At 41.9% G+C, this 12,434-nt stretch overlaps 1 protein-coding gene across 1 annotated transcript in view; it reads left to right on the top strand.

Annotated features, from left to right (window-relative positions):
* The window catches only part of tenm1 (teneurin transmembrane protein 1), a 320,904-nt gene that overhangs the window by 266,341 nt on the left and 42,129 nt on the right, over positions 1-12,434 (top strand). The window contains exons 26-31 of the mRNA XM_017307003.1: positions 721-917; positions 2,830-3,143; positions 3,699-3,871; positions 6,315-6,559; positions 9,619-9,912; positions 11,849-12,093. Coding sequence (XP_017162492.1) covers positions 721-917; positions 2,830-3,143; positions 3,699-3,871; positions 6,315-6,559; positions 9,619-9,912; positions 11,849-12,093 — 1,468 coding nt within the window. The remainder of the gene's footprint in view (positions 1-720; positions 918-2,829; positions 3,144-3,698; positions 3,872-6,314; positions 6,560-9,618; positions 9,913-11,848; positions 12,094-12,434) is intronic.

Below are 12,434 nucleotides of genomic sequence, written 5' to 3' on the forward strand. Positions count from 1 at the left end.
AATTCCGCTCATAAAAATCTGTCTCTTTTTCTACTCGGAACGGAGGGAAGTGTCTCTGCCACGCCACAAGCCAATGGGCTGTAACCATCCCCATTTCTTGGATTGTACTTTGCATATTTTCAATCATGTCTTGCTGTTAACAGATGATTACTCTCTTCAGAAGCTTTCCGTTTTCCATCCCCTCCGCCGTAAACATCCCGCGTCTTTGAACGCGCGCCCGTCCACAGGCGCCAGATACAAAAGGAACGCAAATGTTCGCTCGCTCTCTCTCGCTCTAACACACACACACACGCGTATTTGTGCACGCGAGTGATGCGCATGCAGCCAGGAGATAAACCGCCACCCCGCCATCTTTACAGAGCCATCAGAGGCCCCTGTCCCCTCCGCTGACAGCATCTGAAGACCCTCACCCGGCCTGTTATACCCCGTTGCGCTACCAAAAGACTCCTGAACGCACCCGGCCGCCGGATACCGCCGTCTGATAACTCCGAGGCCGCTATCAAGGTGGTCATCGTTCCCGCTGCTCCGGGAATCGACTGTATGCCAACAAGCCTGACTCCTGAGCCAGAGTGATAAGAGCCGCCATGAGGTCTTCATTTTACGAGACGGCTGTGTGTGCCGCTCGGGGGCTTGTGTCTTTCAGGGGAACATCATTATTGCTCCGTGTGTTTAGAGGTAAAGACGCTTTTACCTTCAACCCAGTGTTATTGTTCTCATCAGGCGACGGAGGCTACGCCCGTGACGCCCGTCTCAAAGCCCCCTCCTCGCTGGCCGTGGCGCCCAACGGCACCCTGTATATCGCCGACCTGGGTAACATCCGGATCAGGGCCGTCAACCCCAACCAGCCTCAGCCCAGCCCGGCTGGGCTGGTGGAGATCAGCTCCCCGCAGGACCAGGAGCTCTATCTCTTCAGCCAGGTACGCCGTGGCGCTCCGGCACCGCTCTGTAAACAAAGCTCCGCCGCGCTGAGCCCCACATGGAGGCTGGAGAGCCGCGCGTCGGAGGAAAAGGTCAAAATATGAATATGCTGTGGTCGGGTTCAGGTGTGGATGTGTTTGCTTGTGTTCTCAAATGTTAACGACATGAAGCAGTACATGCATTTACACAAATTTACAAGTTTGAAAAAAAAATTTTTTCCCCTCTACAAACAGCTCACCTATTAGGTCTTTAATACACAATAGTTGTGCAAATAACATGCAAAAATATTCACATGACATAATCCAGATTCATTTAACTCATTTCAGCATACATAATTTTAAGAAATGCTGTTCACTGACTGTTTGTTCAAGCTGACTGAGTTCAACCTCTTTCCATAAAGATGTTCAAAGAAGTTGAAATACTGGCAAAAACGGCCTTAGTTGTAATTGCAGTGAAATGTTTTTCTGCTTAAAAATTGGAAAAAGTTTGGAAAACCACGTCTCATTTTCCATCCAGATCGATTGAGAATCCTTGGTGAGTTATGGAAATTGTTTACGGATGCTGTAAATCTGTTTGGCCGAGCTTGAGCTATTAATTTTGCGAAGAAAATATCAAGAGTGTAGGGAGGTGAATGCATTTCCCCCACACCCTAAAAACTTTACAAACACATTGAAAAACCAACTCCTGAAGCTCCTGAAGCTCAGTCATACAGCACAATGTGTTGGTCAATCAAATAAAACCCCAGTAAAATACATTAAAGTTTGTGACAAAATATGAAAAACTTCTTATGGCGTGAACGCTTTTGCGGATACTAGAGAAAGTTTGACGCAGTCGTGGAAGCAGTTTGTCTTCTTTAGTTTAGTATCACCGTTAAATTTTCCTCCAGAACTTATCGGGCCTGTTTGATCGCCAAGCAGCTCTTCTCTCCTCGGTTTGATGACTGATACTTGGACGACGTTCCAGCTGGTCAATCACAACATTCACAACATTCACAAGGATTCTGCAGAAAATGTTTGGACCATTCTTGTTTTTCTTAATTTAAAAGACTACAAGAAGATCTGGCTCAGTAGGAGAGCAATATAAAGACATAAATGTTTAATCAATACTTTTACTTAGTGCTCTGGGTTTTTTATTTTTTTATTTTATTTTGTAAAACGGTGTTGTTGAGAAAATCTGATTTTGTGATGATCAAATATTTCAGCCTGGCTCCTTTGTTTCCCAATAATTCACAACACACTAAATAAGCAGCTCATTGTAATTGACATGTTCTGTTATTATTTAATGTTGCATTGATGGAACCTGAAAAACCACACAAACTTAAACTCAACAGTTAAGTTTAATATATTTTTATTTTTATTTCTGGTTTATTTCAAAATTACTCTACAGGTTTTACTCTGACCCTTTTTTTGCTGTTAAAGTGAAGCAAGTCAAGATTTCTGACCCGGTTAAGAACATGAACTAAAACAGATCCTAAGCTGAAAAAGAATAAAATCTAAAACACTTTAGTTTATAAATCACTGAACATTTTAGCACCAGATTACGTTAAAAAGACCCATTGTTCATCCATTGTCTCTCAGGTCTTCTGGTTCTGGTTCTGCTCTGCATCCCCAGAACCAGACCCAAACATTCATCTTCTACGCACCACAAATGTGGACCAAACTTCCAGAAAACTGCAAAGCTGCCGAAACACTGAGTTCCTTTAAATCTAGACTAAAAACCCAGCTGTTTCTAGAGTTGAATTTCATTAGCAGAAACTGGAACATCAACATATTTGATGTGTATCTGCTTGATGGTTTTGATGGTGGCATTAGACAAAATGTAATGTTCATTGCTTGTTTCATAATTGATGGGTTTTTTTATGATGTAATGTGCCACACAATCAGACTTGACTCCACTTCCTCTCTGCCACAGAACGGCTCCCACATGTACACCAAGCACCTCATCACGGGCCACTTCCTGTACAACTTCTCCTATGGGACGGACGGCCAGCTGTCGGGGCTGACGAGTCGCGATGGGCGCGGCCTGCAGGTGCGGCGGGACGCCCACGGCGTCCCCCTGTGGCTGGCGCTCCCCGGCGGTCAGGTGTACTGGCTGTCCCTCAGCAACAGCGGCATGCTGAGGAAGGTTTCGGCCCAGGGCCACGACCTGGCCCACATCTCCTACCACGGCAACACGGGTCTGCTGTCCACCAAGAGCGACGAGAACAGCTGGACCACCGTTTATGAGTGAGCTTCACCGCCCTTCTTCTTCTTCTTCTTCTTCTTCTTCTTCTTCTTCTCCTCTTTTTGATTTCCTTTGTGTTTTCTCACTCGACTCTAAATGTGTGCATATGACAAGAGTTCACAGGAACGCTGTGAAATGTGAGTGCCATCTAGTGGTTGCTTGGGAATCTGTCAAAAAGTTGTAGAGGCATTTTACTTTTTTTTTTGGAGGGGCATAAGGGGAAATTTTGGGGGAAATCTATGCAAACATTTTGATCACATGCATTTGTTTTGCTTTGTACTGTACATATTGAGCACACACTAAACCACATGTGTGTGAATTATTCACCACTGGCAGCTCAGTCTCTGTCTCAAACTCCACAGCTGGGTAATTACACTTATAAATCATAGTTGACACCTACTCTGTGCCAATAAAAAGGAGGGGAAAACAGAGGGTGTGTGTATGTGTGTGCGCGCGTGGGCGTGTGTGTGTTGGAGTTTGTGTATGACAAACCCAGAGTGACTCTTATCTGCATTTTGTGTGTGTGTGTGTGTGTGTGTGTGTGTTCCCTTTCTAAGGTATAGCAGCGAGGGGCGTGTCACTAACATCACCTTACCCACGGGTGAGGTGAGCGGTTTCCACGGCAACCTGGAGCGCTGGTCTCGAGTTGAGGTCGAAGCTTCCAACCGTGAGAACTTTGTCACCAGCACCAACCTGTCTGCGAGCGACACCATCTACACGTTCAAGCAAGGTGAAGCCAGACGTTCACTTCTTTTTCTTTTTCTTCGTTTTTTTTTTTTTTTTTTTAGAAAAAAGGAAAAATGTAAATAAAGTGAAAATTAAAGCGGTTTGAGGCATATCGCAACTTTCATGCTGACAGGCTTGACATGAAGGAAAGATCGAAGTGCCTCTGGCCTCTTTATGTTCGCCACAGATCTGCACTGATAAAGTTTCTGAGTCATTTCTAAAGGGGGACAGAAAACCTTAGATGAGACGCACACACATGTAGAGGGGGATGATGACCGTAAATCTAGACGAATTTTGACGTTCACCGCAAAAACATGAAATCTTACCAGGTATAAGATAGTCCAAATATCTTATTAAAATATCTTATTAAAATAAAACAAAACTAACTTTCAAGTAACTTTTCAGCAAAATATAAGAGCTTAATATTGATTAAAAAGTACAAATCCTTTCACTTATGATGAGTTCTTTTTCATCAATATAGAGGAATTGTTGACTTGAAATAAGTTTTTTTGATGAAAAATAATCTGAGAGTTGATTTAGACTCATTTAAAGTGATGTGAATCAAAATTAAACCACAAGTACTAATATTCAGTTCTACATGACGGACCAACACAATGTGGAGCTTACAGCGAGTATGAAATGACAGGAAAAGGAAACATGGTTTTAAATGTTTTTATAAATAAAAAAATATGAGGTCCATTTTTGTTAAATAAAATCCTGTGCAACAGGATGCCAAGATAAAGGTTCAAGACACGGCGACAAAATCTGTTGACGGGAAACTGTTAGTCATAGAATTTCACACGTTTGAATAGTGGCGAGCTGAAACCCTGGAGCGGAAACGGCAGAAGTGAACCTTTTGGCCCACCTGGGAAACTGTGTGGCAAAAGAGACAAACACTACGGCCACCGTGGGGCAAACATGGCGGCGCCAGCGTCATGCTGTGGGGAGGTTTTCCTTCAGATTTTTTTTGAGTTAGTTGCAGAACTCGATATTCTCCATCGAGTCTGACTGGTATTCTGCAAAGAAAATGTACAAAAGTTTCAATTAAGAAAAAATTGAAAAGTTGCTCTCAGGTGTACTGAATCTGCTGAACTAAATCCTGGTAAAAACGTTTTTACGTTTGTGGATGTAAAGAAATGTTAAAAGGAAAACATCCACAGTGGGATCAGTTCAGATTCCTCCTCTTCATCTGGACTCATCTTGTTGGAAAACCTCCTCTTCCTCCCCTTTATTAAACTCCCCTTCTGAGTCTGACATCCTTGCGTTTTCAGCGGGAGGAGGAGGCGATCAGAAGAAGAAGAAGAAAGGGCTATTAATGAATTCATTCCTTCCATTGATGGCGAAGGAGGGAGACAGATTCCGACTGACTTGTGAAATGTCTTAACAACAGCTGGGGGCGGCGGCGGGGATGGAAAAAAAAAGAAGGAAAAAGAAAAAGAGGGCAGAGATGAGAGGAGGAAAAAATGAGAGTGGAGTGGAGGAGCCACTCATGGGAGCAGTTTCTTCTCATGTCAGCCCTTTAATTGCTTTCTAGCGGTTGTCACAATGACAGCAGCACTGCGGAGACGGGGCGGGGCTGCGCTCGCAGATTCAATCGCTCGCTTGTGCGCGCTCATGCCGCGGCGGCGACGTGACTCAGCTGCTGCTGGGGGGAAAACTGTCAAAATGACCCTCCGATATACACAGTTCCTTTATTCCCACCTGCCTCAGAGGCAACAATAACCATATGGGAAGAAGGATTTCTTTTATTTATTTTCTTATACAGTAGCAGTGGGAATAGACAGAACTGTTTATTATCTGCGTTAAATTTGATGGGTTAAAAGTGTAGGTTTTATGATTATTTTTCCTTTCTCTTTTTTTGTTTTTAAATTAATTGTGTTCTCGGGGCGAGTAAAGCCGTGACGCAAAGCGATAGCAGCACGTGTGAAGATCAGGGTGAAATATGACTCGCAACAATATAGAGATGAATTTAAAAGAAGAGTTTCTGGGAAATGTTTTACGACCACCACGGCGTCCGCACGCTGCCTCCCTCCTTCCCTCTCTCTTCTCTGTTCGTTGCCTCTTTTTCATTATTCTCTGTCTCTCATTATCTGTCCATCTGTCTCTTTTCTCCCTTCTCTCCTCCCTTTGAGTAGATTAGATTTCTCCAAAGCTGCTGTGGCTCATACAGTGAAGTGCTAAGCACTCGGCGAAGTGATTTAAGCAATCAATTTAAACAAAAAAGAAAAACACACATTACAGAAGTGTCTGTATCTTGCAGATTTGTTGTTCTCAAGGCTTCTTTTCTTATTCAGCTACTGATGTTTTTCTCACACGTTTTTTTTTCTTTCTTTTCGTTTGTGTCACTGCATGCTTGCTTCTGTGGTTTGTCTCTGCGAACGTGTGACCCACCCGTGGAAAATGCACTGCTCCCACCCTCCTCCACCTCACTACCCCGACACCATCAGATCACGCCCAGAACTCGTACAGAGTCAGCTCCGACGGGTCGTTTCTGGTGGTGCTGGCGAGCGGAATGGAGCTGTCGCTGAGCACGGAGCCCCTCCTGCCGGGTGGCGCTGGGGGCGGAGTCAGCCCCACGGCCAGCCGCTGCAACATCAGCCTGCCCGGTGACCACGGCCCCAGCCTGATCGAGTGGAGGCAGAGGAAAGAGCAGAGCAAGGCCAACTACAGCACCTACGAACGCAGGCTCAGGGTAAACAAGCAAAACCAAGAAAATAAGTTTGTTCCTTCACAGTGACCTGCTGCACGAAGCCTGAACCATTAAAAGTTTCAACGGGGTCCAGGTGTTATAAATTGAGAGATGTTTTAGCAATTTTTAGTACTTCAAAATGTGATTTTATAGATTCATTGCATATAGTTTGAGCTACAGGTGTCAAACTCAAATCCAGCCCTCAGCAGTCATTCATGGGCAGTAAGAGCAGCGCCACTTCAACAGATGTTTACTCAAGTAAAAGTAAGAAGTAGACATCCAAGAAATTACTCAAGTAAGAGTAAAAAAGTATTTGGTAAAAAGTCTAATCAAGTACTGAGAGACTGATCAATTTATCAATCATGTAATATTGAAATATTACTCAACCAGACTGACCACAACATGGAGTTAAGTGAAAAAAATTGGTATGTTAAGAATGGAAATTACAATAATTCATGTAAGTATCAAAACATAAATAGAAATCATTTGTTTCCAAATCAATTTCTTTCATAAAAAAAAAAAACTCTGGAAACTTGAACAAGACCTGCAGGTTGTCTGATTAAATTTTAGTTAAAACATGTTTGTTTTTCATTCAGTGGGGAGAAAATCCAGAAATCTTACTCAAGTAAGAGTAGAAATACTTCATATTAAAATTACCCAAGTAAAAGTAATAATTACAGTGTAGTAAAAATACTCCTTAAAATATTTATTTATTTATTTTTAAAGTTACTCAAGGGATTAGTGAGATTATGTCTTTTGCACAACTATTTACAGAAGTTAAGAAGTTGTATAATATTAGTGCAAAGAAAACTTCCCCTTTTACCTCAAACACAGTTGCAAACTCTAGCACCGAGTAATCATGGCGTTAGGGGCGGGGCTTAGAAATGTTACACTTTTATCAGACATTTTCACTCACTAAACCTGAAGAGAGCACGGGATGACGATCTGCAGAATGAGTTAACCATGGAGAAATGGAAAAATAACAGGATCATGACATAAGACATCAGGAGATGCACAGACCTGAATAATTACACATAAAATCATACATAGACTCTACAGGAAACGTTAAAGCTCTGTGATTCTGAGTTGTGTTGGAAGTGCAGAGGAACATAATGTTGTTTGAAAGTGAAAAGTAAAAAAAGTCTTTTGGATAATGTAATAGTACTTATCAACAAAGCATTCAGGATAGATTTAATCCCTCTCTGTGTATTTTAGGTAACAGAGGGATGGGGGTAGATTAGCACTGATCACCAGATGCAGAACAGCCCTGAGACACTGGAGAGCAAAACATGTTATTCCATTTAGTGAATGGATGGGAGAAATGAATGAAATAGCCGGTTATGAACAGCTTGATTTTCATGTTGAAGGGATATTTGCAGAACTGTGGGACATGAACCTACATGAACCTTCTACAACATCAATGATGAGAGAGAAAGGATTAGGAGCGTTGTGAGCTACCGTGGATGAGTATCGTTTCTCTTGTCTGCAATGAGACAAGGTCTGTGGTGAGGAGTGTGGTAGGAGTAAGGCTGGAGGTGTTAACTATATCTACGTGTTTGTAGCTATGTGTATATGTATGTATGGGTTTTTTTCTCCTTCTTGTTGGAGCGTAGCTAGTCTTTGTAAGTTATTCTTATTCTTACTTTCCCATTTTATTGTTCTCTTCTTCTTGAGTTTTTGGGATTTGTTTCTGTAATGTTGCATTTTTGCCTTGTTCTTTCTCATGTTTGTTGGCTGGTTGACCTGTCAAAAAGCAACAAAAAAGAATGTAAAAAAAAAAAAGTTACTCAAATAAATCTGAGTAAATGTGGTTAGTTACTATCCAACTCTGTTTATTTGGCCCTCTGGACTGTGAAGGGATCAATTGAACTTCAAGACAACAGTTTTGTCCTTAAATATTATTTTATCTGTCAAATCAAATTAGTTTTCAGCTGGATAGGACAAAGTTACATCGGCGTGAAAAGATGTTAAAATTTGTTACAATTTTTAGACTCATTTTAGCTGAAATGAGGAGAAAAATGAATTCCTCTTTTTTAAATAATAAGGTGAGTTTTGTATTTTATTTGGAAATCAGGGTCCCAGATTCTGAAGTCAGATTATATTAGGACATAATCCATGTTACTTGTGGTCCAGTGGGACGTTTCTAGAGTCAGAAATCGTTTGGGAAGTCGCGTCATCTGGCGTTGGACCATTGAGTTGTAATGAATCAAAAGTAAGTGCAGCAATCCACCTTAAACCCTTTGAGCTCTTCCTGCTTTGACTTTTTCAGTATGATTTCCATGTTAAAAATCCATGTTTTAAATCCTTCTAAAATAAATTCTCTGACTAAGTGAATTTTGGATTTTCGTTCACTCTAAGACACAAACAGCTAAACAAACAAAAAAAATCATTAAAACGTATTCCTCTGTGGTTACAATAAGTCCACGTATAAGTGTCACCTATTCAACCGAATTGTTGAAATCATCTAACTTTGCAGAGATATTCTAATTCACTCCGCTGCTCTTGTAAATCTTCTTTGTTTCAACACTTTGTCATTTCCATTTCCTTTACAAACAGGGAGGGATTGTCCCCTCTCTCGCTCTCTCTCTCTGTCTGCTGTTCAGCGGTGCGAGCAGCTCTTCAACTTCACGTTGCACAACCCGCTGGACGAACTGAGTCTGAACTCGGTGGGTGTGGGTGCCGACGGGTTAAATGACTCGATCCTGGCTTCCCAAACGCATCCATCAACAGCGACGCCTCCCCCGTTTTGCAGCAGAAAGCACATTGCATAGTCAGAATATTTTATTAGAAGCTGACATCTTATCTTACGGCTGCTAATTAATTTGCAATCCTCAGGACTTTTTTCCTCTTATTCGCGAGGTAATTTATTACTACTGTTATTATGCAGTCTGGATTTGCTCCAAATGTCACAATTAATTTATTTGAGCTTTGCTTGTCTCAGACAAGCCAGCTATTTTATTTTTAATTTTTTTTATTTAATAAGCCTGCTTCCTCATTCAGAGTTTATGATGATTATAAGTAAAGAAAAAAAGAAAAAAGTTTTATTCTGTTGTTCTTTTCAGGCTCACAACAGGAACCTGCTTTCCATAGACTTCGACCAGAACACCCGGGTGGGGAAGATCTACGACGACCACAGGAAGTTCACCCTGCACATCCAGTACGACCCGCTGGGCCGGCCCGTCGTCTGGTCGCCCAGCAGCAAGTACACCGAGGTGAACATCAGCTACTCGGCCGGCGGGCTGCTGTCGGCCATCCACCGCGGAGAGTGGTCCGAGCGCATGGAGTACGAGAATGACCGGGTGGTGTCCAGGGCCTGGGTCAACGGCAAGATCTGGAGCTACACATATGCAGACAGAGTGAGGAAATGTTGCAACAGAACCAGCCTGTATTTCCTCTCTTCTAAAGGCAGCCAGTGTCTCTTAAAGTTGTCTAACACATGATGCAAACCTGGTCGTTCACCTGAAAGTGAAACCAGTGTTTACCAGATGAAAACCACTTCTGTTGCGGGAAACAAATGTTGGAAATTGAAAGCATGTAAGCTGATCTGCAACACCTCTTCCTCCTTCACCGTCTGCTTAAAGTTATTCTTTTAGATTCCCTGCTTTTTTCATGTCTATCCTTTTTTTTTGCTTTTTTAATCTTTGAAATCTGCTCTGTCTATAAATCTGGATAACAGCTACAAGCCTCTGAGAGCATGAAAATCACCAAGAATGTTCTTTGTGACACATAACAGAACCCAAGTGGGTTTTGAGCAGATTGACAGGATCTTTTTTTTTTTTTCTTGTTGCAGAGTTGTGAAAATAAAACAGCAGTTTTCTGAAAGGGGCTTTTACAGTAAACACTGCGGTGCTTTGACAGATGATCTGATGCAACACGAAATGCATTAAATGAGACGGATTGATCCGTTGTGCTTAAAAAAACCTAGCAGAATAGTTTAGTCAGAGTTAAACGCAGAGTCTACGTTGCAGCTGAAACCGATAGCTGCTTCTTTCTGAGGGCTGAACGAAGCAGAGAACGTTTTTCAAGAACTTTTTCATGTTTTCACACGTTAAGCAAACAAACATCAATATATCGCGTTGGGATGGGATGGTTAGCGACTAAAAGGCAAAAAAGGAAAGAAAATGTTTTGTAAATAATGATGGACTGTCAACCTGCGTGTAAGTACATCTTTAATTACACACAAAAAAAAATTTAAGGTGTGAAGTTGTGGGGAAGCTTAAAGCATAGTTTCACAAAAAATGGTTTTCTAATCTTTGAACATGTCAGGGAATATTGGTTTGATAATACAAAGAGTTTGAGACATCTGAAAAACTAACAAGACATGGATAATAAATAGTAAGAGATCCGAAAAAGCTAAATCTGATTTAAAGTCACTGCAAAGAAGATGTTTTGCTCTAATGAGACCAAAATGTAATGAAATTTGTCAAATGTACGCTTAGTTATGTGTGCTGGAAAGCCACGTAAACCAGTCCCAAACATAAAACACATTAGGAAACTTAACACACGTCACCCTAATTCCACAAGCCCACAGTGAAACATGGAAGTGGCTGCATCATGCTGCGGGGATGCTTTTCATCAGCAGAGACAGGAGAGTTGGTCAGATAGTTGATGAGGAGACAAAGGAAGTTAAATACTGGGCAATACTTACCAAACTTTTCAGATTTTAACTGGTAACAAACATGTGAAACTTTTTCTTCTACTTTAGTATTAAATAAATAAATATTCCTACATAAAATCTCGATAAAATAAGCTTAAGCATTCAGTTGCAGTGTTCCAAGATATGAAGAAACAGAACCAAACGTGGAGAAGCAGCATTCAGCTTCTACGCTCCACTAATCTGGAACGAACTTCTAGAAAACTGCAAAGATGCTGAAATACTGAATTCAATTAAATCAAGGCTAAAAAAAAACACATATAAATAGAAAATGGAACATTGATGAGTATATTTTATGTACAATTTGCTTGTTGATTTTGATGATGACATTTGACAAATTTGTATTGTTTATTATTCATTTCCTATTTGGTTACTGTATTGTTTTTATATTGTTTTTATAGTGTGAAGTTCTTTGAACTGCTTTCTTCCTGAAATCTTCCATACAAAGAAACTCGACTTGACTTGAACAGATCCAAGGTTTACTTTTGCAAAGCACCGTAGGCTGCCAAAACTTGTATAAATAAATAAATGAGGGTTTCTCCAACAGAACAGGGTCAAAGTAAAAAATATAAACTTGACAAAACCTCCATGAAGCCACTCAGAGCTCCTTCTCTGTCCTCCTCTGTGTGTTCCCGCAGTCCATCATGCTGCTCCTGCACAGCCAGCGGCGCTACATCTTTGATTACGACCAAACGGACCGCCTGGTTGCCGTGACGATGCCCAGCATGGTGAAGCACGCCCTGCAGTCGCTGCTGTCTGTCGGCTACTACAGGAACATCTACACCCCTCCGGAAAGCCAGGCCTCGTTCATGCAGGACTACACGCTGGACGGGCGCCTGCGGAGGACCCAGTACCTGGGGACGGGCCGCAGCGTCATCTACAGGTACGGTTCCCCACGGCAACGCGGGGCTTATCACTCTACTCTACTTTGGCACAATCACTGCTTGTGTAAAAAAAAAAAAAAAACAACACATAAAAGAGATTGCCTCAGTGGGAGTGCTGTAGTTAAAGGCTAATCTTAAAAAGTAGCACACACAACCTGCTGTCCTTACTAATGACACCGAATGAACGAACCAGGGAGACGGGTTCGAGGTCAGTTCCCGCTTATGATTGCTCCTGAGTGCCGTACTGAGCCAGACACCACTAATCTTATCCGGGCGTGTTGTATATTCCCGACACTCTTCGGACCGCGTGAGAGCGGCGTTATGAACGGTGCCGTTTCCG

The sequence above is a fragment of the Poecilia reticulata genome, linkage group LG10 (assembly GCF_000633615.1).
Source record: "Poecilia reticulata strain Guanapo linkage group LG10, Guppy_female_1.0+MT, whole genome shotgun sequence".
Classification (NCBI taxonomy): domain Eukaryota; kingdom Metazoa; phylum Chordata; class Actinopteri; order Cyprinodontiformes; family Poeciliidae; genus Poecilia; species Poecilia reticulata.